Genomic DNA, 22,776 nt, shown 5'->3' with positions numbered 1-22,776 from the left:
TTTGTCAGATAATTTTTCTATTTCTTCAGCTCGAAATTTTTTGGATGGTTTTACGCTTAGTAATGGAGATATTTCTACTCGTTGGAATAATTGGGTTCCAATTAAGATTAGTATTCTTATTTGGAGGATTAGATTGTCTAGTATCCCTACTAGAGAGTGTTTATCTTTTAGGGGTATCCCGGTGGATTCTAATCTTTGTCTTGTCTGCTCTTCTAGAGTGGAGACTGTTGACCATATTTTTGTAGAATGCTCTGATTTGATTGCTTTATGGTATCGTATTGCAATTTGGTGGGGTATTAATTATCCTTCTCAGTTGACTGTGTAATCTGTTATCAACTGGGTTGCTACAACCTTCTGGAGAACCGGTCAGCGGAAAGCTTTTGATGCAGTGATCTTGACTACCTTCTGGTGCATTTGGAACTTCAGGAACGGTTTGATTTTTAGAACGGATACGCCTAAGAAATCTATGATTTTTGATGATGTTGTTCATAAATCTTATATTTGGATTTCTAGTAAGTGTAGTAAAGCCAAGTTTAGTTGATCCTCTTGGGTTCACAATCCTATTTCAGCTACTATTTTGATGTAATTTTTTTTCTAGCGTCTTCCTAGGCTTTATAATATTCCGCCGTTCCAAAAAAAATCAATATATATATATATATATATATATATATATATATATATATATATATATATATATATATATATATATATATATATATATATATATATATAGGGTTAGGTTCATGTGAGACGACCTAATTTTGTGAGACCGTGAGACGCATTTTTTTATTTTTTTATTATTTTTATTTTTTTAGTTAATTCAAGTTCCGAAAATAATATTTAAAATTTTTTTTTTGGATTTTTTCCATTTATTTTGCATTTTAAAATTATTTTTTAGAATATGTACAGTGTAATATTCTATTAGAATATTTCACGTATTTTTCAAAAAAAATGGAATTTATTTTTATTTATTTTTAGTTAATTCAAGTTCCGAAAATAATATTAAAATTTTTTTTTAGATTTTTTCATTTATTCTGCATTTTAAAATTATTTTTTTAGAATATGTCAGTGTAACATTCTATTAGAATATTTCACGTATTTTTCAAAAAAAAAAACAGATTTTTTTTTAATTTTTAAATTTTTTTTAGTTAATTCAAGTTCCGAAAATAATATTTAAAAAAAGAATTTTTGGATTTTTCCATTTATTTTGCATTTTAAAATTATTTTTAGATTTGGTCTCACGGTTTCAGAAAATTAGAATGGTTTCAAATGAACTGAACCTATATATATATATATATATATATATATATATATATATATATATATATATATATATATATATATATATATATATATATATATATATATATATATATATATAGATCCGGTAAGAAATTTTTTTTGATAGAAAGGTAAAAAGTTTTTTTTCTACATATTTTTTTGACGAACAAAAAAAATGAATCACTAGATGATTCATTTGTAAGATGATTCACAAGAAAAAATTCTCAAAAAAACATTTTTATGATTCATTTTTAAGTAAATTAAGAAAAAATCATTTTTATGACAATTTTAGTGAATAACAACAAAATCATTATATAAATGAATCATCGAGATGTTTTTTTGAGAATTTTTTCTTGTGAATCATCTTACAAATGAATCATCTAATGATTCATTTTGTTTGTTCGTGAAAAAAATATGTAGAAAAAATCTTCTTACCTTCCTACCAAAAATTTCCTTCTTATTTGATCTTTTATATATATATATATATATATATATATATATATATATATATATATATATATATATATATATATATATATATATATATATATATATATATATATATATATATATATATATATATATATATATATATATATAACGGAAGGAAAATAAATTGCATGAAATATAAAGATAAAAATGGACAAAATCAAATGAAAAAAGTTTATTGAATAATATACCGATGAAATGACCAAAAGTAAAACCTCACTATTCGATTGATAAATAACATTAAAAAAAACTATTATCGAATATATTTTAAAATTTACCCTCTTTGAAAATTTCAATGTTCGAAAATGGTAGCTAGTTTTCACTCTTCCAAAATCTCTCTAATAGCTCCTCCTTGTTATATATTATTAGCTAGTTTATAATCCGTGAAAACCACAGTTATACAATTAATTGAACTTTTAAAATAAAAACTAAAATTATTATAAATAAATTATTAATTAAGAGATTTTTTAGTTATATAAAATTTAATCATTAATTTAAATAAATATGTGAAATTATATCACTTTATAATTTGTATTAAGTTTATTTTAATTTTTATTATAATGTCATTAATTTAATGTAATTAAAATGAGAAATTTAAAATTTGAAATTTGAAATGGAGAATTAATAGGTTTACAAATGTCATGTATTAATTAGGAGATATAATTTGATGACACATGATAAAAGAAAAATAAAATATATATTAATTAAAAAACTTAATAAGATGACACATATCAAGAGGAGAATAAAATTATTTTTTTATTAAATAGGGAGATAGCTTTTATGATATTTGTTAAATTTAGTTGTTAACACTTATTATAAATTGGTATAAGTAATCGTTATTTAAAACTTCTAAATTTGTTAATAGTATTTTTCTCTATATTGTAACTATAAAATAATTTTTGTAAAATATTCAAGTTGCATTTATGCTTTTGTGATGAAGACACTCTTTGAACCACTTCCACTAATGTGAATATGATGCTTCACCCAACTTAACGCATTTCTCTGATGGAGTCGTTACTAACGAAGTTTTACATTCATCTAACTTATACCTTACGTCCACAAATGGTTCTCTCTCTCTCTATCTCTCTCTCTCTTATATATATATATATATATATATATATATATATATATATATATATATATATATATATATATAGGGAAAAGTGAACATGTGGCTGTCATATATGTAATGTTATGTATAGAACCATCAAAATTGATTTCATTTTGGTACAAAAACACAATTTTCTTTTATTGATATATATTTTCCTATTGCCTTTGAACTCATATTATATTTGATTTCGATATTCATCCATAATATCTATCTATTTTGAATGTGTTTTTTACCTAACATTACATATATGTGCTTATCATAAGCTCTAATAGAAGATGCAAAAAAGATGGTAGAGATATTTGATTGCATTTTGTTAAAACCGTGTAATTTTTGATGGTTCTATATCTAACGTTAGGTACATGACAGCCACATATTCCCTAAGCCCATATATATATATATATATATATATATATATATATATATATATATATATATATATATATATATATATATATATATATATATATATATATACTAGTTTATAACCGTGAGAACCATGGTTATACAATTAATTAAACTTTTAAAATAAAATCTAAAAAATATTAATCAATTATTTTAAATAAATTATTAATTAAGAAATTTTTTTTAGTTATATAAATTTTAATCATTGCTTTAAAAAAATGTGAAATCATATCACTTTATAATTTGTATTAAGTTTATTTTAATTTTTATTCTAATGTTATTAATTTAATGTAATTAGAGTGGGAAATTTAAATTTTAAAATTTGAAATGGGGAATCAATATGTTTACAAATAGGGGTGTTCAAAACCGGATATCCGAAAATTCGGATAGTTGATTTTTAATATCCGAATCCGTATCCGAAATTTCGGATTTCCGAAATTTCGGATACGGATTCGGATATTAAACCGGATATCCGAAATTCATTAATTTTAAATAAATATCCACATCTGAACATCTGATCCGTAAAATCACCTCAACTCTTAAAATTAATAAGAGCAACTATGTTAAATCTTGCGACATAGATGGATATCGATAGTAACAAATAAATATATGTAGCATTTACTTAATAGTTTTTTATTATAAGCCAACGAACCAGGATTATAACAAACAAATATATAACGATTGTAAATGGAAATGTTTGCAATAAAAGTTTCAAAAGAATGGTCACGAAAAAGTTGAAAGGGGGGGGGGGGGGGGGGGGGGGACATTAGTCCATTAAGCATGTCAATGTTTCTAATTTCTCATTTTAAAATATTAAAAAATAAAGAAAAATTATTTTTTTTGATATCGGATATCCGAAATATCTGAAACTTTATAAATTCACTATCCGTATCCGAATCCGAAAAATCGGATATCCGAAATTTCGGATCGGATATTTCAGATGCGGATATTTTTGAACACCCCTATTTACAAATGTCATGTATTAATTAGGAGATATAATATGATGACACATGACAAAAGGAGAATAAAATATGCATTAATCAAGAGGCTTAATAAGATGACACATGTAAAGAGGAGAATTAAACTATTCTTTTATTAGATAGGGATATATATATATATATATATATATATATATATATATATATATATATACTAGCCGTTTACCCGCGCCAAGCGACGGGTGCGAATAGTTTTTTCAGAAATTGGTATGTAGAGGCGATTAGATCTTTTGTGCAAATAGTTTACTACATCTGAACAATTATCTATAAGAATCATTCTATCATATACGAAATCAGAAAGAATAAAAAAATATGAGTTAGGGTTGTTAAAAAATGTGTACGAACATATGATTGATTATTCATTATTAATCGTGAAACATTTCTTTATACACCACATTTGATGTATAAACTTCACTTCTTTTGAATTGTTCGTTAGGATTCACTAATACTTTTGTATTGACACATGATATCCCCTGGGATAATGCCACATAAAGTTGACAATGTGAGAATCAATTCATAAAAATAAATACCTACATTTGGAATTATTTTTCTATGGGGTTTATTGATTGTCACCACGAAACATAACCGATTTGAAAATTATTCTCTTTTCAACTTGAATAAGAACATGTCATCTTCGGACGAACAATGTGGAATACTTGAAAAAAAATATTCTTTTTTTTCCATCATGTTGACCAACAACTATTTCAGTATCAATGTTATTGTGCTGAAAAGTTTTACATATCAATCGGGTGCCCTTACACAATCTATTTCGGAAACGCATATGTATGACATATTTTCTAAGCATTTTTCAATAAAAAAAATTTCTATTTTCCAAAATTAAAAAAAAGTTGTTAATGTTTATAAATGATTTGTTAATAAAAAATATACATTAGTTCATGGGTGATTTTAAAAAAAATCTCAATATTTTGATCGTTAGTTAAAAATAGCGTTTTAGAAAGTCCCAATATTTTGATCAAATTAAAAAAAAAAAAAAAAAAAAAAAGACAAGAGGCCGACTAAATCTATGAAATTGGAGAATTTTTTTTTTTTTTGAAGTTTTAATCAGTAATTTGTCATTTTTTATAAAAATAATAATAATAATAATAATAATAATAATAATAATAATAATAATAATTTTGTATTAAACTATGAACTAACCAAAAATATTGAGACTTTATTGGAAATTTTCCATTAATTTATCAAAATTTACAAAATATAGTGATTTTACTATATATAAAAAATAACATAATAATGTTTTTAAACATTAAGGATAAATATGTTTTTTCACATTGAGGATAAATATGTTTCTTCTAGAAAAAAAAATACTTTCCTTTTTTTATTCCTTTCCGGCCCAAAATTTAAAAAAGCCGTCTTTGAGATTACAACTTAACCCCAATCTTTCCTCCATCGTTGCGTTAAATCCTACCTATTGAAGAGTCGTGAATAAGGATTACATAATCTGGTATTATTAAAGCTCCCTAATTCTATCATTTTCATCAATCACAAACATTATTTGATATGTTCTTAGCGACATTTCCTAGTTCCTCATTAGATTGGGCAGCTTTTAAGTATTTAGAATACTATTATAAGGTTTGGGATCGAACAACTATGGTCTTCATATTTAACTGCATTCTACATTTAATTCTATCATCTTACCATTACCATTTGACTATGGTCTTCATATTTAACAACCAGAAAAAGACCACAATGCCCTTTATTTTTAATTTTTCCGCAATACTTTAAATTATCATATTGTTTTCTTCTCCACAATGCATTCTTAAATCATAAAAATCCATACAAACTTTAATAACCCAATTGCATTTGACAATTGATAATGATGAGAGAAAGACCATATTGCCCTTTTATCTTATTTTCGTAAATGTCATCAATATCAAAAAAATATTATCAAAATAACCTATTATAATTTTATTGCACTATTCCTTACAAATAATAAACCATTCCTTTTTTTGTTGTACCAACCATACTCACAGTTCTTGTTGCTAATGTGCACAAACCTGATAGTTCGACATATCCCATAAAAAGACCACTTTGACCTTTATGCTCACTTTTGTAGCAGCGCATCCATCCTCTATGGTTCTTCAATAGAAAAGGACTAAACCATATCAAATTGCAACCAATTATATAACTGCAATAATTAGTGGACAAAAGATGAAGACTCACATACCAAGTTCGTGGTTAATTGATTAAGACATAAGAGCACCTGCATGAATCATGTCATAAAGGGAATGATATTTAGATCTGATTTTATTTTGAAAACCTATTTATAGTTTGATAAAATACCTTTAGAGGTTGCATATACAGATATGGAAGGAAGACCAGTGACACCAACAATATAAGAGATGAAAACGATGGTAGCATTATATATGAAAGATAAAGGTAAAAAAAGAACATACCCCAAGAGCTTTTTCTATAATTTTGACTTTAGAAAGTATACAGTCTAATAAGTTGTCATTCATTAAAGTGGAGGTGAATAAACGCTTATTATCTAGAATATCAGTAGATTTTTTCATAACCTGAGTGATAATAAGTTGGAAGGAAAAAGGAAAAGAAAAAAGAGTTGAATATCAAATTCTAATAAATATCCAAATAGAAAAGGTTGCAGAAACTAACTGTATCTTCGGCTCTGAAAAACCACTGCACTCTAAAGTAATTTATCATCAGATGTTTTGAAAAACTCCACAATCCTTCCAACATGTTTTTGCTTTCCCTCACCCTGAAAAAATTTACTCACATAAATGACCTTCTTACCCTTGTAGTGAAGAATAGAAATGGCAATGCTAATACATAATGATCTAAACAATTGGTCATAAAATTGAACTTGTTATTAAGGAACTTGTTCAAAATTAGTCAAACTAACCTCTTCCTTTTAAAAAAAAAAAAAAAAGGAATATAATAATGAAAAGAACAAATCTCCTTAATTTGAAGAAAACCTTTGACTCGTTCTTGATAATCTAGTGAGTTATCAGGATCAATAACTTTAAACATAAGAAACATTATAGCAGCAGCCATTACAGATGGAAGATAAACCAGAGACCTTGAATCTGCATTTCGTGTTTATATCACATACTTAATTTGAATTAAATCAAAATCAAAACAATTCTTTGATTCATTACAATATGATTGAGTTTATGAAGGGTTTTTAGAAGGTTACCATTGACGACAACAAGAGCAATTCTTTCGCATCTGTTCAAGAACTCCGAATGAAGCCAATAAGTAATTAAACCAAGCCTCCTTATTGTGTAATCGAATATTGCAAGTGGGGTTACTGGATTCATCTTCCATTGAAGAGACAAAAGAACTAAAACCTCCATTTTCGTTATAGTTTTGGATTCGAATACATATTTTGATCCTTCAACCTAAACGAAAACAACCTACAAAAGAAAGAGATGTGTTAATAACAAAATAATGACATTGGCATATTCACAAACAGTTGGAGTGCATTCGTATATATTAGATGTGATGGATATGGATAAGGATATGGATACATACTTACAGGTCCAAGAGAAGAGGGATATGGATTTCTTCAACTTTAGAAGCGAAAGAAATACAAGCGACTACAGCTAATTGATTCATCCCCGGCTTATCTTTCTGGAAAGAGTCGCTCAACAGGAATCTATCGAAGTAATTAACAGCCAAAATGGTTGTCATAACAACAAATCCATCATGGGTACTAACCCTAATCATCTAATCGACATATTCTTTCCTTAAACCTATTAAACCCCTATCACTGAACAAATCCCCTTCTTAAGAAACAATATTTTCATCTTTAGACAAAAGGGAAGCAAGCTCGTCTTCTTCCCACAACAGATCATGTTCAAAATGGGTAAAATGATGAGCTTTTTGTTTCACGATTTGAATTTCTTGTTCAAATAAGCCAATCCCAAACCCACATCCAAAATCCAAATCGTTTTCTTGATCATCGCATAAAAGACCATCTTCGAAAGAAAATGCAGGTTTTCAGAACCCACATTCTCGTTTTTCATATTCTTGTGGTAAGTAGATGTAAGAAGTTCCAATACATTATCTTAAAGAAAACAAATAGACGAATGCGAAATGAATAACAAAAGATTGGTTGAGATGATGTGGGAATCAGGTCAAAAAGATAAAATATTGGAAAAACTTACCACGTAAATGTCGATAACGACCGAGGTGTTGCCAACCTGTACAACGACATTCTAGAAGGTTCCATGGCGGTCTCATCAAGCCCTAGAGTTTTCTGCAATGGAAGGATTCTCTTATCGAGCGTAGTTACGCTCGATCTGATGACAATGGATACAATTTTGAAAAGGTCTTCGATAATGGTGACGCCTCTTATCCCGACTTCGTCTTCTTCCTGAAAGATGCAATTGTACGAAAAGGTCGGAACTTGATATGTTTGTGTGTACGGTGTGGAGGAGTTTGCATTTGCAATTGTGATGATCGGAGGGATGGTTTGAGAGGAGGATAGCCGTGCCACCAACGCGGAAGATGGCGTAACATGACTTAGGGTTTCTCGATGAAGACGATTAATTTTGGGTTTTTTGAGTATGTGAGCCTAGGAATAAAAAATATTGTTTTATTTGATTGTACTACGAGGAGTAGGTATTGTACCTCTTAAATTTCAAGAAATGTGTAATATGTTTAATGAGATAGTTAAGATATATATATATATATATATATATATATATATATATATATATATATATATATATATATATATATATATATATATATATATATATATATGAAAACCCTTTCTTCCTGATTCCTCCTGCATCATATTTACAGGGTTCCTTTCGCGCCACGTAGCCGGCCTTCTAAACGACGCGATGGATATGAAATTCAATTCACACAGCCTCCTTCTTCAAGGTGTCGATTCATCATATATCCTTTCTCATTGTTAATTCCTCATATGCGTCTCATCCTAAACGTTGAAGTTGTTCGGTCATTCAACGGAAGAAGTTAGGGCACGTTTTCTTGCTCTTCTTATTTCGTCGAGTTGTCTGTGATCCAAAATGATCGTCAATATAGAAAATACCTTCAGTATCAAAAACTACCGGCATCAAATTACAATTTTGAATGTTGAAGTTGCACTTTTACGGAAGAATGGAGACGGGCGAATTTGATGACGATGTTGAATTTCTCTTCCTCTTTCTCTATTTACAAACACATGGATCCACTTTTACAATCGTCCATGTATGTTTCCAGTGTATCCTTAGTTGATGGGTTCAATTGGAAGTCTCAAGTCTAATCATACATTCGCTTTAAGTTCTTGATCGATTGATCTATTGATAATTTCAAAAGGTAATTTTCAACTTCATCCAACAAGTCAACTTAATCCTCTGGAAATTATTTGTGGCTGCCTTTACCACCATTTACTAACGTTTTCTCCCATCACCACCGTCTACCGCCATCATCATCGTATGCCTCTGGGTTCCTATAAAACCCTATATGCGGTGACATAAATTTCTGCTTTGTGATAATAGACACACACACACACATAAATATTGTCCGACATCTAGGGTTCAGAGTAAGAAGAAGGCCCAAATTTATGGCCCTCATCTCGGCTCCCTCCTCTTATATATCCCCTCCTAATCTCCCAACCTCTGACCTGTCATATCCTTTTAACTGTGGCGCCTTTTTTTGTTGCCGACTGCTGTGACAAATTGGCCAGAAAAGGTGATTACTTTGTCTCTGGTGTTGATATGAGGACATTTTTGTGTCCGTTGAATCAATATTTAATTTTAATTTTAATTTAAAGTTTTGTTATTCTTGTTTTGACCATTTACTTCAATGGGGGTCTGAGAATGCGAAACATGTCTAATTTAATTGTTCTGATTACTTTGTCTCTAGATGTGAGTTTGATGATTTGTATTCCCATATTTTGTTATACTTAAAATTGCTTAGTTTTGTAAACATGCATTTTTTTTAAACTTGAAGTCTTGAAATGTTCACAATCCTAATTTTTGATAGATTGGTCAAATATATGAACATACTTACCTGAAACCCCTGGCTACATTCCTCTGTTTTTTTTTTTAAATATAAAAAATAGAATATTTGAGTTATCAACCTTTTCATTAACTTCTTCATAATAATAATAATGGCGGTATTTATGGAATATTTGGTCTCAAATAGTTCAACGAAGCTAGATTTTTTGAGTACTTTTAGTTGAATATCGGCCTCTATCATGATTTGGGGTTTAATTTTATTCACTTTTGCATGTCTTTTGCAATTAAGTTCAGGCTCAAACGCTTTAAATATTTTAATAATGGTAAGTAGCTATATAATCGTTGAAACAATTCATGTATGAGTTAGTTGTGCATCCTTTATTAAAAGAATCATAAAATGTCAGGTCAGTTGTCCGCATAAATGGACAAACCCAAACAAAACTAGAAAAACCAAAATGATGTTTTTTCTTATAAATAAATTGAATTTTATGATTTCAACAAGGAGGAGGACAGCTCATCGATCTCAATGAATGTCTTGATGATGTTGATACATGGATGGAAAGATTTTATTGTCTTGTGAACTGTCCATGGCTTGGAAGAGATCCATTCTTCTGGTTTGTCATTCTTTCGATGTATTTACTTAATTCTTTTAAGAGAGATAAGAAATGTGCATGGATCGTATTTGGTTCAGGCTTGTGCTTTCTAATTTACATATTTTTGAATTTTGTGATTTCAATCAATTAGAATGATTTTTAGCCGCATAATTTTTGATAAAAAAATGTTAAATCATGGTCCATTTTTTATTTAGATCAATTTAGAAAGTTATAAATACTTGAATATAATGTAGGCGCCTTCAAAGTTGCTCTTTTGTATGATTTATAACCAAAGTCACTCGGATAAAAAGGGATGCTTAGCGAGTTTTTTATACTACTTAGTTCTCTTAGGAAAAACCATTTTACTACTCCAGGAGCTCCATTTTACAACATGTGGATTTAGCTTGAATGAGCAATATCATGGCTATGGATCCACAAATGCCAATTTTGGTGTGGTAGGTATGCCCTACAATTAAATTTTGGTTTCAGATTAAATTTCATCTGCACACACAATTAGGAAATGCAAGAAATGGAACATAATTTCATATCTTTTTTTTACAATAGCATCCTAGTTTAATTTTGTTTTGTTAGAACATTATTCTTTGAAAAGTGTACTCCATTAAGAAAACACCATTCATCTACGAAGCATCTTTCATTGCTCTAACCAGTGTTCCCTACTGATCAGTATTCCTTCTCTTTTATAAATTTCTTTTGACACTTATCGGAAATTTGTTAATGGTGTTCATTATGAAATGTTTAATTTCATGCAGAATGCTTATAGTTATCGATAGTATTTGGATACAAAAGAATAGAAGAGACAATCATGGAGGTACCATAAAAAGTACAATACATGAGGAACCAAAATTTGCAAGCGGTGATTACAAAACGAAACATATGTTATTTTTCATGATTTTATAGGACCAAGATCATCTGCCTATGTCGTTGAACATGCTACAACTATTTTCATTAAGTTGTTTCAGCCACCAACACTTGTTGCAAGGCTACAGAAATTTTGAAAAGTTTTGGGTGAATTATTACGGATGATGTATCAACTTAAATCAATCCCATCAACCTCATTATTGACACAAGCCACCACCTCCCAACTACTCTCACTTCAATAATAAAGAAGAAACTATGCCCCACCACCATCCCTATCCTGACCAGCCAGCCTGCAAGAGTAACGATATGACTTCCCTGATTATTTCTTAAAATGTTGGTTTTTTTCCTGGTGGTTTTCCTTGAAGATAGGTAGAGAGAAGGAGGATTGAATGTGATTGTGTAGAGCTTGACGCCTAGCATGAGTGTGCTCAGACAAATCTCTTAGCCAAAGCTTGAGATTGTTGAGAAGAAAAAAAAATTGCAATCGGGGAGATGAATTAAGGAAAATCGTTGCTAAAGAATTATTGTTAATCAACAATGATGCTTCAATTTGTAAACCACATTAGGGAAAATCATTTTCTTGTCCTGTCGGTGTACTAATCTCTCTGTATCATAATTGCTTCAACTTATATACTCGTTTTCTTTTTGGTATGTGATTGTATCTACCAAACTTTCACTTAATGCAAATTGATTTGGAATTACACCATTTGAATTTTAGACCTGCTTTATAGAACTCTTTAACTCATCATGTTCATTTCAGTCACCACAAACAATGTGCTTGATCAAGCATTCATGTTATGCTTCAAGACATACAATATAAGCCTCATTTTGGAAGTTTTTACAGGAAGGTGATTGAGATTTTATGAATTGAGTTGTATATTTCACCTCCGATGGCAACATACTTTTTAAAGACAATGTGATTTAATTTTCTTAACTTCAATAGCAATGTATTTTCATTTCTTTACCACTAATAACAACACATTTTTTCTTTACTAATAATAAAAACATACTTAAAACTCTTCACTCATAATAGCAATGTACTTGAATTTCTTTAAAAATTTTTTACAATGGTGAATGAAATGTCAATATTACCCTCCATGGCACGACCCTCAAAACATACCTAGTATATATATATATATATATATATATATATATATATATATATATATATATATATATATATATATATATATATATATACTAGCCGTTTGTCCGCGCAAAGCGGCGGCGGCGAATAGTTTCTTTCAAACAATTAGTTCCATTCGGAGATATGTTATATTTCTAAGAACACTTGTACCATTATCGATCGGTTTCACAAAAATAAAAAGTGCAATGTCAAAACCAAAAAATATTGTGGTGGTGGATTTCATGGAGGAAAAGGAGATGAAGATTTGAATTAGTCTACAGTCAACTATATTTTATGCAAAAAATTAGGGAACTCCAATTAGAATGGGTTTTTAAATTTTAAACGATTTGTCGAAAAGAAGTGTTTCAGATTTTAAATGCACCAGATACCAGAGAATAAATATTTTAGGAGTATAAGTTAGGTCAAAATTGATGAAAATACTAATTCAATCCCTAAAAATAAGGAAATACTAATTTAAATGTGTTTTTAATACTTGTATCTCTAGCATTATCATTTCTAAGATATATATTATAATATTATTATATTAATAGTTGATTGTACTTTAAGCTTAAAAACTTGAACGTCATAAAAAAATATTATTATTATATTGATTCTATTTATAGAAATAGTAAGATTTCTTTTATAAGGTAGTATATATATATATATATATATATATATATATATATATATATATATATATATATATATATATATATATATATATATATATATATATATATATATATATATATATATATATATATATTACACTTCAGCTCTAACAAAACTCGTTCACAAATCACACTTCTCACTCTTCTCTTCGTCTTCTACTCTTCTAGGTTACAGCCGACATTCCAAATTGCCGAGTCGACATTCCAAATCGACTGAAATCACATCGCAAGCTACGAGCCTGCGATAGACGATAGTGCGACCAACGGGCAACGACAGACGATACGCAACCCACAAATCGAACAACTTTGTCTTCGATCGACGCCACACAGTGACGCTCACGCACAAGAAACAATCACAGGTAATCGATCATTCGATCGCATCTTTCTTTCTCTTCATTTTTCTTGAAATTGATCATATGTAATCGATCACTACTTGCATCTTTCTCTTCAATCGTTCCCTGTGACCATGTATCTTTCATTCCCTGTGGTAATTTGGATTCTTGAAATCAATTTCTTATTTAGAATTAGAATATGTGTCCTACTGTATCTTTCATTCCCTGTGGTAATTTGGATTCTTGAAATCAATTTCTTATTTAGAAATCTGAATAACGTTTTGAACCTTTAGAATCTGTAAAGTAATTTGTTTTATAATAAAAACTAAGGAAATTGAATTGTTTTATAATAAAAGCAACTTTTGTTTGCCCTGTTTGTTAACCTCTTAAAAGTTTAGATATGGTTTGTTTACCCTCTTAAAATACACATCTGAATTTGTTAAAATACACAGAAGGGTCATTTTTATAATTAATGAAAATTCAGATCTTAAACAGTATTTGGGCTTTGGGCCAAATAAATTATATCGAATTATTGATTCTTCATCGATCACGAGGCTTCTTCTTCTTCTTCTTCACCGATCAGCTCAGCAGGCTCGGATTTTGAACCAGGTATGTTAATTAGGTTTAGGTCTACGTATACGAGTTCATTGATAAAACTGCTTGCGTAATTTAATTTTGATATCAGGCTGTGTGTATGTTTCACCATTTGTTAATTTCTAGTTCTGATTCCGCGTTCTTCATAGTTTTGCTGTAATACATAGCTTCTCATTTCTAAATGTTTTATCTTTATGTTATCAGAGTGGCTTACCACCATTAATTTCGAGTTCTGATTCTGCCTTCCTTTTAAGTTGGCATCCATATTCTTTAGCATCCGGTTGTTTTGGCTCTTACAGTTTTTTGTTTTCATTCAAGTTTATGAATGCCTACCAGGTGTTTGATGTTTTGTTCCTTTTAACACCACTACTTTTACTTAATCCTCAAGCATGCCTAGTCTTCTATTTGGAAGCACTTTTGTGAATTCTTTTAGTTTTTGTTCTCATTCAAGTATCCCAATTAGTATATACAATGTCCCCTAAATGACATAGTGCGTATGTGATTCATATTCATAAAGATGCTCTTTTTATATACATAACAGAGTTACTTCTTCTGATCTTCAACTTCTAATCTATATAACCCCTTTCCCCCTTCTGTGGTGGGTGTGGTGCAGCTTCCTTGGGACATAGGAGAAGCGTGAGATATAGAAAGAACATGGTGGCTGCTTCCGCCTCCTTCAGGTGGATACTGCAACTGCATAAAGATGTTCCAAAAGCTGCAAAATTTTACAAAGAAGGCCTTGATTTCACCATAAATGTGTGTACTCTCCGGTGGGCTGAACTTGAATCCGGCCCTCTCAAGCTCGCTCTCATGCATTCTTCCAGGTCACTTTCAATCCTCTCTCTCTCTCTCACACACACACACCCTTTTGATTCTACATGGCGATATGAGTTCTTCTGTATATATACACTACAGTGAGATTGAGGTTCAGAAGGGATACTCATCACTGTTATCATTCAGTGTGACAGACATTAACAGCACGGTGACTAAACTCATGGCTTTAGGTGCAGAGATGGATGGGCCTATCAAATATGAGGTCCATGGAAAGGTAATAATAATAATAATAATAATAATAATAATAATAATAATAATAATATATTAAGATTGAAAAGATTGTTGCTTTTGTTGGCAGGTTGCTGCAATGAGGTGTATTGATGGTCACATGTTGGGTCTTTATGAGCCTGTTTGAAACATTACATTTTAAAACCCAATAACAACCATTTTCCTTTTGATTATCAAAGTGTATTCTTAAGTCTTAACAACAGGTAGATTGTTTGTAACTTTCTCTTTTTCTTTCATTGAATTTGTAGTTCCTGCCTCTTCAATACATACATACAAATTTTCATATTGCTCTTTTCAAAATATCATAATACTGTTGTATACCTCTCTACTGTTTCTCTCTTTTTTTGGCCCCAAAATCCATTACCGAGTATTTAGAGAAACTTGGAAGGAGGTTCTTATGGGGTGGAAATGATGGGAAAAATAAAATCCATTGGGTTGCTTTGAAGAAAGTTTTAAGTCCAAAAGAAAAGGGTGGGCTCGGGATTGGTTCTCTGGTCTCTCTAAATTGGGCCCTGGTCACCAAATGGATGTGGCGTTTCAAATCAGATCTGCATGCTCTTTGGCGGAAGGTCATTTGTGGGAATTGGGATACATAACTCTTATAGGAAACCGGTGTCTGCTATTGCCAACAAATCTTTTCTGAGCATCTAGTATAACATTAATAAGGTTATTATATGTTTAAATGATACTGGAATTCCTCTTTCTTCTATGTTTGAAATTCATGTGGGATAACGTTGTTTTGGACAGACAACTGGAAGGGTGATGGGGTCCATGTTGCCATGTTTTTGAGTTTGACAAAAGAAAATCGTGCTCCATCAGTGAGATTGTTACGTTTGCAACGAATTTGGGGCAATTGTCCAAAAAAAGCACAAAAAATCTTCATCGCTATCTTCTACGGGCTGTTTTGGTGCATATGGAAGGCGTGCAACGAAAAATTGTTCAACAAAAGGTTCTTCTATCCAGATAAGGTGGTGGGCGAGGTGATTTCTTTAGTTTTTAGTTGTGTTAAATATCAAGAGCGGTTTCAGAATTGTAATTGGATTGATTGGTGTTGTTGCCCATTTAACACTATGTAAGCTTTTTGTGTTTCTTTCTTAGATGTGGTTTAATAAAGAGTAGGTCAGAATTTAATTCTTCGATAACATACAATTGACGATGAAGATATTTTGGGGATTACATCGAGAATAAGATGCAAATGATGTGAAGATGTTTGTTATGCCCTTGGAGTATACAATTCCCTATGCAATATGTATAATATTAACGGTGTAATCTTTTTAATCTAATCCTTTGATTAATTAATCTTGTGTCTGGATTTAGTAGTAACCAAAAAATGGTAGGAATCATCAAAACAGTTCTTCACCACCGATTTCGTCAAGAGCACACACCTCAAACGCAATTACCATGTCGTTACACGTTTGAATATGGCGGACGTCCGTGAAACGTAATATGGATTTGACGATACAATCACATGCGACGAACGTACATGAAATGTTATATAAATCATTTTCCTTTCTTCTTCTTCTTTTGCTTCTTTATTTTTTTGTTTTAATTTTTTTTAAAGTTCTCTACTTTTTATATGTATTTTTGTTTTTGTTACTGTTTATAATTTAAAAAAAAATATATATTTAAATAAACTTTCTTAGAATTACATATATTTTGTTTTTGATTTTTTAATATGTTTTCAGTTTTGAATATCTTTTATTTTTCAAAATGTTTCTAGTACCTATTTAGAGTTTTTTTTGTTTATTTTTTTCAATTAAATATCAGTTCGAGTCTTTAAAGTTTAACATTTATAAAAAATTCTGAATCATAACAATTTAATGTATCATATATTTTTGTGTCATAAAATTTTGGACCTTACCATTTTCGATCATATATTTTTTGATCATTAAAACTTTTAATCATATTTTGCATCATATAATTTTAGATCATATTATTTTAATCATATGATTTTGGATCATAATAAATTGAATTAAAAAAATGACCAGGAAAAAATTCCGATCATTATATTTTTTGAATTATAAAATATATAATAATTAATGATCATAAAATATTTGAATCAATGTTTTTAGATAAAAACAAATTAAGGATCATAAACAAGTTAAATTATAAAGTTTTTGAATCACAATTTTTTTTTAAGTAAATCTCATTTTGGATCATATATGTTCAATATACATACTTTTTAGAAATGATAGTATTTTAAAATAAAGATTGGTATCTAAAACACCTTGTTTTGTAAAATTTCTTTTTGAAAATCTTCATGCAACCTTAGAAGTTCATGGGCTTGGGCTATGATAATGTAGAGGTGTCACAATAGACCACGAAGGAAACCCTAGAAGATCTTAGATTTTCATATTTAAGAACGATCATAAGCACAAACAAAGAAAGAAATAAAAGATAGGGATAAAATACATACCATTAACCACATCCGGCGCTGCACGAGCCTCATCGGTGGTCAGCTGAAATGCCCTGTTCTTCAGCACAGGAGCCTCCGCCTTGCCCTGACGGAAATCAGTAATCCTCAATGTGGATCACATATGCACCGCTACAACTCCCCCTAATAATCTCGTGCATTCGAACTTTTTATGGACGGTGTGATTGCAATGGAAGGAAATCAGAGCATTATTGGGGTATTCCCTATTCATGTGACCCAACTGGATACAACTATAACAACCTGAACCTACCGCTCGACATGCACCCACAGTGTCGCTTGCAGCAACGGTCCCAACGTTGTTAGCCTCTAATACGAGGATTAAAATTCTCGGGCTTCTTCGCATGGCCCACAACTATATGTACCTGCTTCGACTTCTGCTTGGTCCGAAACTCCAACTCAATCTCCCGCTCACGGGCCTTCTCGATTATATTTTTAGGGTCTTGCACCCTAAAAAGCTCATGAACTCCTAGATATCCTCCGTCAACATGTCATGGTATCTTGTTTTCCTCATTTCCTCATCCGCAGCATACCGAGGGACCAACAAAGTCCTCTCCTAGAATATGGCAGTAATCTCTGGCACAGTCTCAGTAATCTGGCTAAGGTCCTAGAACTCCCTCACCAGCCACTGCACCTCAATAGCTGCTGCAAACTCCCTCTAAAATATCTGAACAAAATCTTCCCAGGTCATGATTGCCACTGCCGCTAACCCTACTTCTCGGCTAACCATCTCCCACCAGTCTCATGCTCGGTCCCTCAGCAGGCAGGATGCAAATCCAACCTTTTCCCGCTCAGGGAAAAACTCATTCGCTGGGCATTCTCCATTTCAACGATCTAGTGTCGACTAGAAATGGGGTCCTAAGCCCCAAAAACCTCAGGATCTCCATAGGCCTCCTTAGAGTTTGCATGTCAACACTTGTCTCAGGTACATGTCCTGTGCAACTAGTAGTATGGGCCCAATACCACCTTTCACACCTACATGTACCTTCTTCAAGGTCGTTCTGAATTCCTCTAAGTCACCCCAGTAAAACAATATACCAATCTAATGTTATACAACATACATGTCCTAGACTTTCCTACGAATTCTCAACTCTCACCACTCGCAATACCAAGATACTCAATCAACACCGTTGGTTGCCTTATGCATGCAAGTTATACACAAAATAGGATCACATAGACTGTCAAATGATGATTCTACCCTAAGTAGACAACCAAAAAAGGAACAGGAAATGAGTCCAAATTGATCATTATAGGGTTATACAGTCCTAATCGTATACAACTTTGAAAGAATACACTTAGCAATTAACTGAGCTGATATCAATTCCAAGTAATACATAACATCAAGTTCCACTAGGCTATAAGGCATCACACAAATCAGGAAATTCTATCATTGTATCATATGATACCTGAAGATATCCTTATCCCTAATCTAGCATGCAATTTTCATATCAAACATACTACTTATAATACATATATATATATGCGTAACTTGAGAACCAATTTTTGGAGCACGGATGATTGCACACATCGCATCCCTTCTTCTTACAAAAAATATTTTTAGAATTTTAACTTCATTTTTTTATAGAAAAAATAGCATTTCTTCAGTTTGAGTTCTCGCACACCCGAAAGTGTAGCCAAATACCTCAAAACAAGGCTCTGATACCAACTTGTAATGTCCCGAAAATGGTAATAAAAATTTTCATTTAAAAGTCCATCAAATCATCCATTAACTTTTCAAAACCAACATCAAGTCAAAACATTCATAAAATCATAGTACATTTATTTCATTTGCGGAAATCATGAGGGGAGGATGTGGTGCCATCACGTCGGGTCCTTCCCTTTCGAATCGAAAGTACCTGAAACCATAAACACAAACTGTAAGCACAAAGCTTAGTGAGTTTGTCACACCCTAAAACCGGAACGACGGAAACGTTCTGGGGTGGATGACGTCATGTCAAGTATCACAACATATGCAGTATAGTAATCAAAGTACAACAACCATTGCATTAATAGTAATAGTTTTACACAATTTACATTGCATAGAAGCATCAAAGTAATACAGAAACTACTATAGTTGCAGCTCGGTACTAAACTGTCTTCAGCAAAAGCTCCTGGGATGTACTTGTCTATTGCTGACCTAAGAATACAAGTTATTTTGAAAGCGAGTATCAACATTTTTATAAATGTTGGTGAGTTCATAAGTATTTAGTGTCATTTGTGTAAGCAAGAATTTTATTCAAAATAACTTTATAAAAGTACTAGTTTAGAATCAACGGTGTATTAAAGAGTCTTTTTCAGAAAATCCTATATTTTCTAAATAAAAGTAGTCTTCTACCAAGACCCGACAGAGTTAGGTCTTAAAGAGTAATTTTCCCTGAAATACTATCATTACCAAAATACAGTATTTGATTTTAAAGGAAGTAGGAGAATATCACTAGTAAAAACATTAGGGAAAATAACATATGCCTCAGCAGGAAATACTGCTGACTAAGGCAAAAGAAATCATAGACTCCAGGAGAGTATCGAATGAATGATATGCCTGGCTCAGTCTAACATAAGGAAACACAGACCCCAGGCGGTATCAAATGTATGATACGGCTAGCAATGTCTAAAACAAAGAAACACAGACCCCAGACAGTATCAAATGAAAGATATAGCTAGCAAGGTCTAAAACAGAGAAACACAGACCCCAGACAGTATCAAATGAAAGATACAGCTAGCAAGGTCTAAAACAAAGAGTAATTCTAAGAGTGTGTTTCCAGCATATAGTGTTAATTATCGTTACCTTAAAGCCATGAATTATAAGGTAAACATGGAGATACTCGTAACCATACTAATCGTCCCTAGAGTACTTGACGCCCTGCAAGCGTCGGTGTAAATATGACATTTGTCACCCCTTAGCTTGGTAGGCCGTAGACTGTAGCTAGCAGTCAGGTTGCGGGGGGTGTCAATCCCGTATAGATCTATACATACAATGCCCACTCTCCCTACAGGAGACTCTAGTTACCAACTCGACGACGGGGAGATCCGTGTCTTGAAGATGCATCTCGTAATCTGAATTCTATTAAAGGCGCTGGACTAACGGTAGAGACTCACAACTGAACTGATCGATGTAAACCTTCATGTCTATACAGGTATACTTGATATATAATTAATGTTTAAACGACCTTCGGGCGAATATTCAATCCCACCAGACCACATCCAAACGAGGAAAAGGAAATAGGGCGAACTAGCCTTCCTAAGTCCTTTAAACATCATTTATATAACTATACAGGTACAGGCATGCATTTAACGACGCAGAAGCATTTAACTAAGTAGAAGCGTTTAACGAAGTAGTAGCATTAACGAAGTAGGAGCGTTTCACGAAGTAGAAGCGTTAACAAAGTAGAAGCATTAATAAAGTAGAAGCGTTTCACGAAGTAGAAGCGTTAACAAAGTAGAAGCGTTTCACAAAGTAGAAGCGTTTAACGAAGTAGTAGCATTTAAATAAGTAAGAGCATTTAACGAAGTAAAGGAATAACTAAGTAGTAGTATCTAAAGAAGTATAAAAACATGGAAGAAAACTTTGATGAAAATGGAAAAACCTTTACACTTAAGAAAATCATGACTTGGTATTATTTTGTAAAATAATTTTGAAAACCTTTAGAAACCCTTGAAAATCTTTCATAAACAAGTCTGGATTATAACTTTGATAAAACAATATAAGTAAAGAACACCTTTGTTTAAAATATAGCTGTAATTGAATTTGAAGTAAAACATACAGCGCGAGAGACAATTTGAGAAAAGATTTGAACAAGTAAAGATGTTTTGGAAAAAAAAACATTTACAGTATCATACTTAGTAAAACAGTTGACAATGTAATAAATTCTTGTGCATGCGGGTTATCAATCACATGTGATTGATATGATAACTGGCATGTTTTAATTTGTATTCCCCCATAAAAGCATGTAAAAACATTTAAAAGGTTACTTCAGGGGTATGAACTCAAATGTTGTAAGTGGATCGAACGAAAGTGTCAGTTGGGTGCTCGGTGTCAAGTAAAGACTTGAACACACTTAGTGACCTATTAACATATGATGACATATGTTTACATACAATTAGTAAATATAATACTAATTAAACACATATACGCATCCTAAAATGCGGAAAACACTTTGGTCAAGCGCTAGGAGTGTCCCGGGTAACATCTAAGGGTGTGTAAGGCCTAGATAGGGAGTTTACTCTTCAAGAGTAAACTCTTTATTGAGTTTACGGCCCTAAGAACTTATCCCCATGAGTTTACGGCCGTAAACTCATGGATGGTGTGTTCTTTGATGCATTAAGGTCTTATAACACTTGTGGAATTAGGCTAGGTTCAATTCTAGGGCTTATGAAGGGTTTAAGGCCTCAAAATGGACCATTTGAGGAGTTTACGGTCCATTGACACTCCTTGAGGAGTTTACGGTCATAAACACATGAGTTTACGGTCGTAAACTCATGTTTGGCCATTTATTTTGTTGTTTGGTAGTTCTAACTCATGCATGTAAGGTTCTAGTCACTTTTATGAGCATAGGAAGGTGTTTAGGGCACTTAAACACCTTGGAAAGGTGTTTACGGTCTAAGAAGATGTTCTTGGGGAGTTTATGATGGGTTTTGAGCATTCTAACACTTCCTAAGTGTACATGCAACTCTAATAACCTTGGATCTATGTTTGTCTAATTTGTCATGCAAAGTTGAATTCCAAGGTTATATTCCTATCTAGCATACATGGGGAACAATTTTAACATAAAGTATAGATAGAATAACTTACCTTGTTGTTGCTTGTGTTCCTTGAAACCTTGTGAGCCTAGCACCCCAAGTGTGATGCCTCAAATGCTTCA

At 31.5% G+C, this 22,776-nt stretch overlaps 2 protein-coding genes across 13 annotated transcripts; one reads left to right on the top strand and one right to left on the bottom strand.

Annotated features, from left to right (window-relative positions):
• Positions 1-6,116: 6,116 nt before the first annotated feature.
• Positions 6,117-8,811, bottom strand: LOC145041996 (cyclin-D3-1-like). 9 transcript variants are annotated; one of them, XM_078990275.1, is made up of 6 exons: positions 8,427-8,811; positions 7,796-8,326; positions 7,454-7,673; positions 6,913-7,015; positions 6,467-6,502; positions 6,117-6,378 (listed from the first exon to the last, which is right to left on the bottom strand). In XM_078990275.1, exons 3-6 carry the CDS (start codon positions 7,582-7,584, stop codon positions 6,223-6,225), a joined length of 426 nt encoding a protein of 141 aa, XP_078846401.1. In that variant the 5' UTR covers positions 7,585-7,673; positions 7,796-8,326; positions 8,427-8,811; the 3' UTR covers positions 6,117-6,222. The 9 variants fall into 9 exon arrangements, 7 of the variants coding, with proteins under 7 accessions (XP_078846401.1, XP_078846405.1, XP_078846400.1 ...); XR_013680521.1 differs by having other exon boundaries at positions 6,583-7,015; positions 7,796-8,811; XM_078990279.1 differs by adding an exon at positions 7,233-7,343 and having other exon boundaries at positions 6,467-7,015; positions 7,792-8,811.
• A 4,794-nt stretch (positions 8,812-13,605) lies between these two features.
• LOC145041995 (uncharacterized) lies at positions 13,606-15,771 on the top strand. 4 transcript variants are annotated; one of them, XM_078990272.1, is made up of 5 exons: positions 13,606-13,857; positions 14,326-14,439; positions 15,038-15,248; positions 15,340-15,472; positions 15,557-15,771. In XM_078990272.1, exons 3-5 carry the CDS (start codon positions 15,079-15,081, stop codon positions 15,611-15,613), a joined length of 360 nt encoding a protein of 119 aa, XP_078846398.1. In that variant the 5' UTR covers positions 13,606-13,857; positions 14,326-14,439; positions 15,038-15,078; the 3' UTR covers positions 15,614-15,771. The 4 variants fall into 4 exon arrangements, with proteins under 4 accessions (XP_078846398.1, XP_078846397.1, XP_078846399.1 ...); XM_078990271.1 differs by having other exon boundaries at positions 14,315-14,439; XM_078990273.1 differs by lacking the exon at positions 14,326-14,439 and having other exon boundaries at positions 15,385-15,472.
• Positions 15,772-22,776: the final 7,005 nt, after the last annotated feature.

The sequence above is a fragment of the Lactuca saligna genome, chromosome 4, assembly GCF_052625555.1.
Source record: "Lactuca saligna cultivar CGN05327 chromosome 4, ASM5262555v1, whole genome shotgun sequence".
Classification (NCBI taxonomy): Eukaryota; Viridiplantae; Streptophyta; class Magnoliopsida; order Asterales; family Asteraceae; genus Lactuca; species Lactuca saligna.
Note: the sequence above shows the minus strand (reverse complement) of the source record. Positions and strands in the feature narration are given on the sequence as shown.

Bases quoted from the DNA above. Each gene is read 5' to 3' on its own strand.
- LOC145041996 (XM_078990274.1), bottom strand. From the start codon at position 7,584: ATGGAAGATGAATCCAGTAACCCCACTTGCAATATTCGATTACACAAT. The intron at 7,016-7,453 runs GTAACCTTCTAA...AAATTTTTTCAG, and splicing joins TGCTCTTGTTGTCGTCAATG to GGTGAGGGAAAGCAAAAACA. The intron at 6,379-6,466 runs GTATGTGAGTCT...TTTCTATTGAAG, and splicing joins ATCAATTAACCACGAACTTG to AACCATAGAGGATGGATGCG.
- LOC145041995 (XM_078990270.1), top strand. From the start codon at position 15,079: ATGGTGGCTGCTTCCGCCTCCTTCAGGTGGATACTGCAACTGCATAAA. The intron at 15,249-15,339 runs GTCACTTTCAAT...TATACACTACAG, and splicing joins GCTCTCATGCATTCTTCCAG to TGAGATTGAGGTTCAGAAGG. The intron at 15,473-15,556 runs GTAATAATAATA...TTTTGTTGGCAG, and splicing joins AATATGAGGTCCATGGAAAG to GTTGCTGCAATGAGGTGTAT.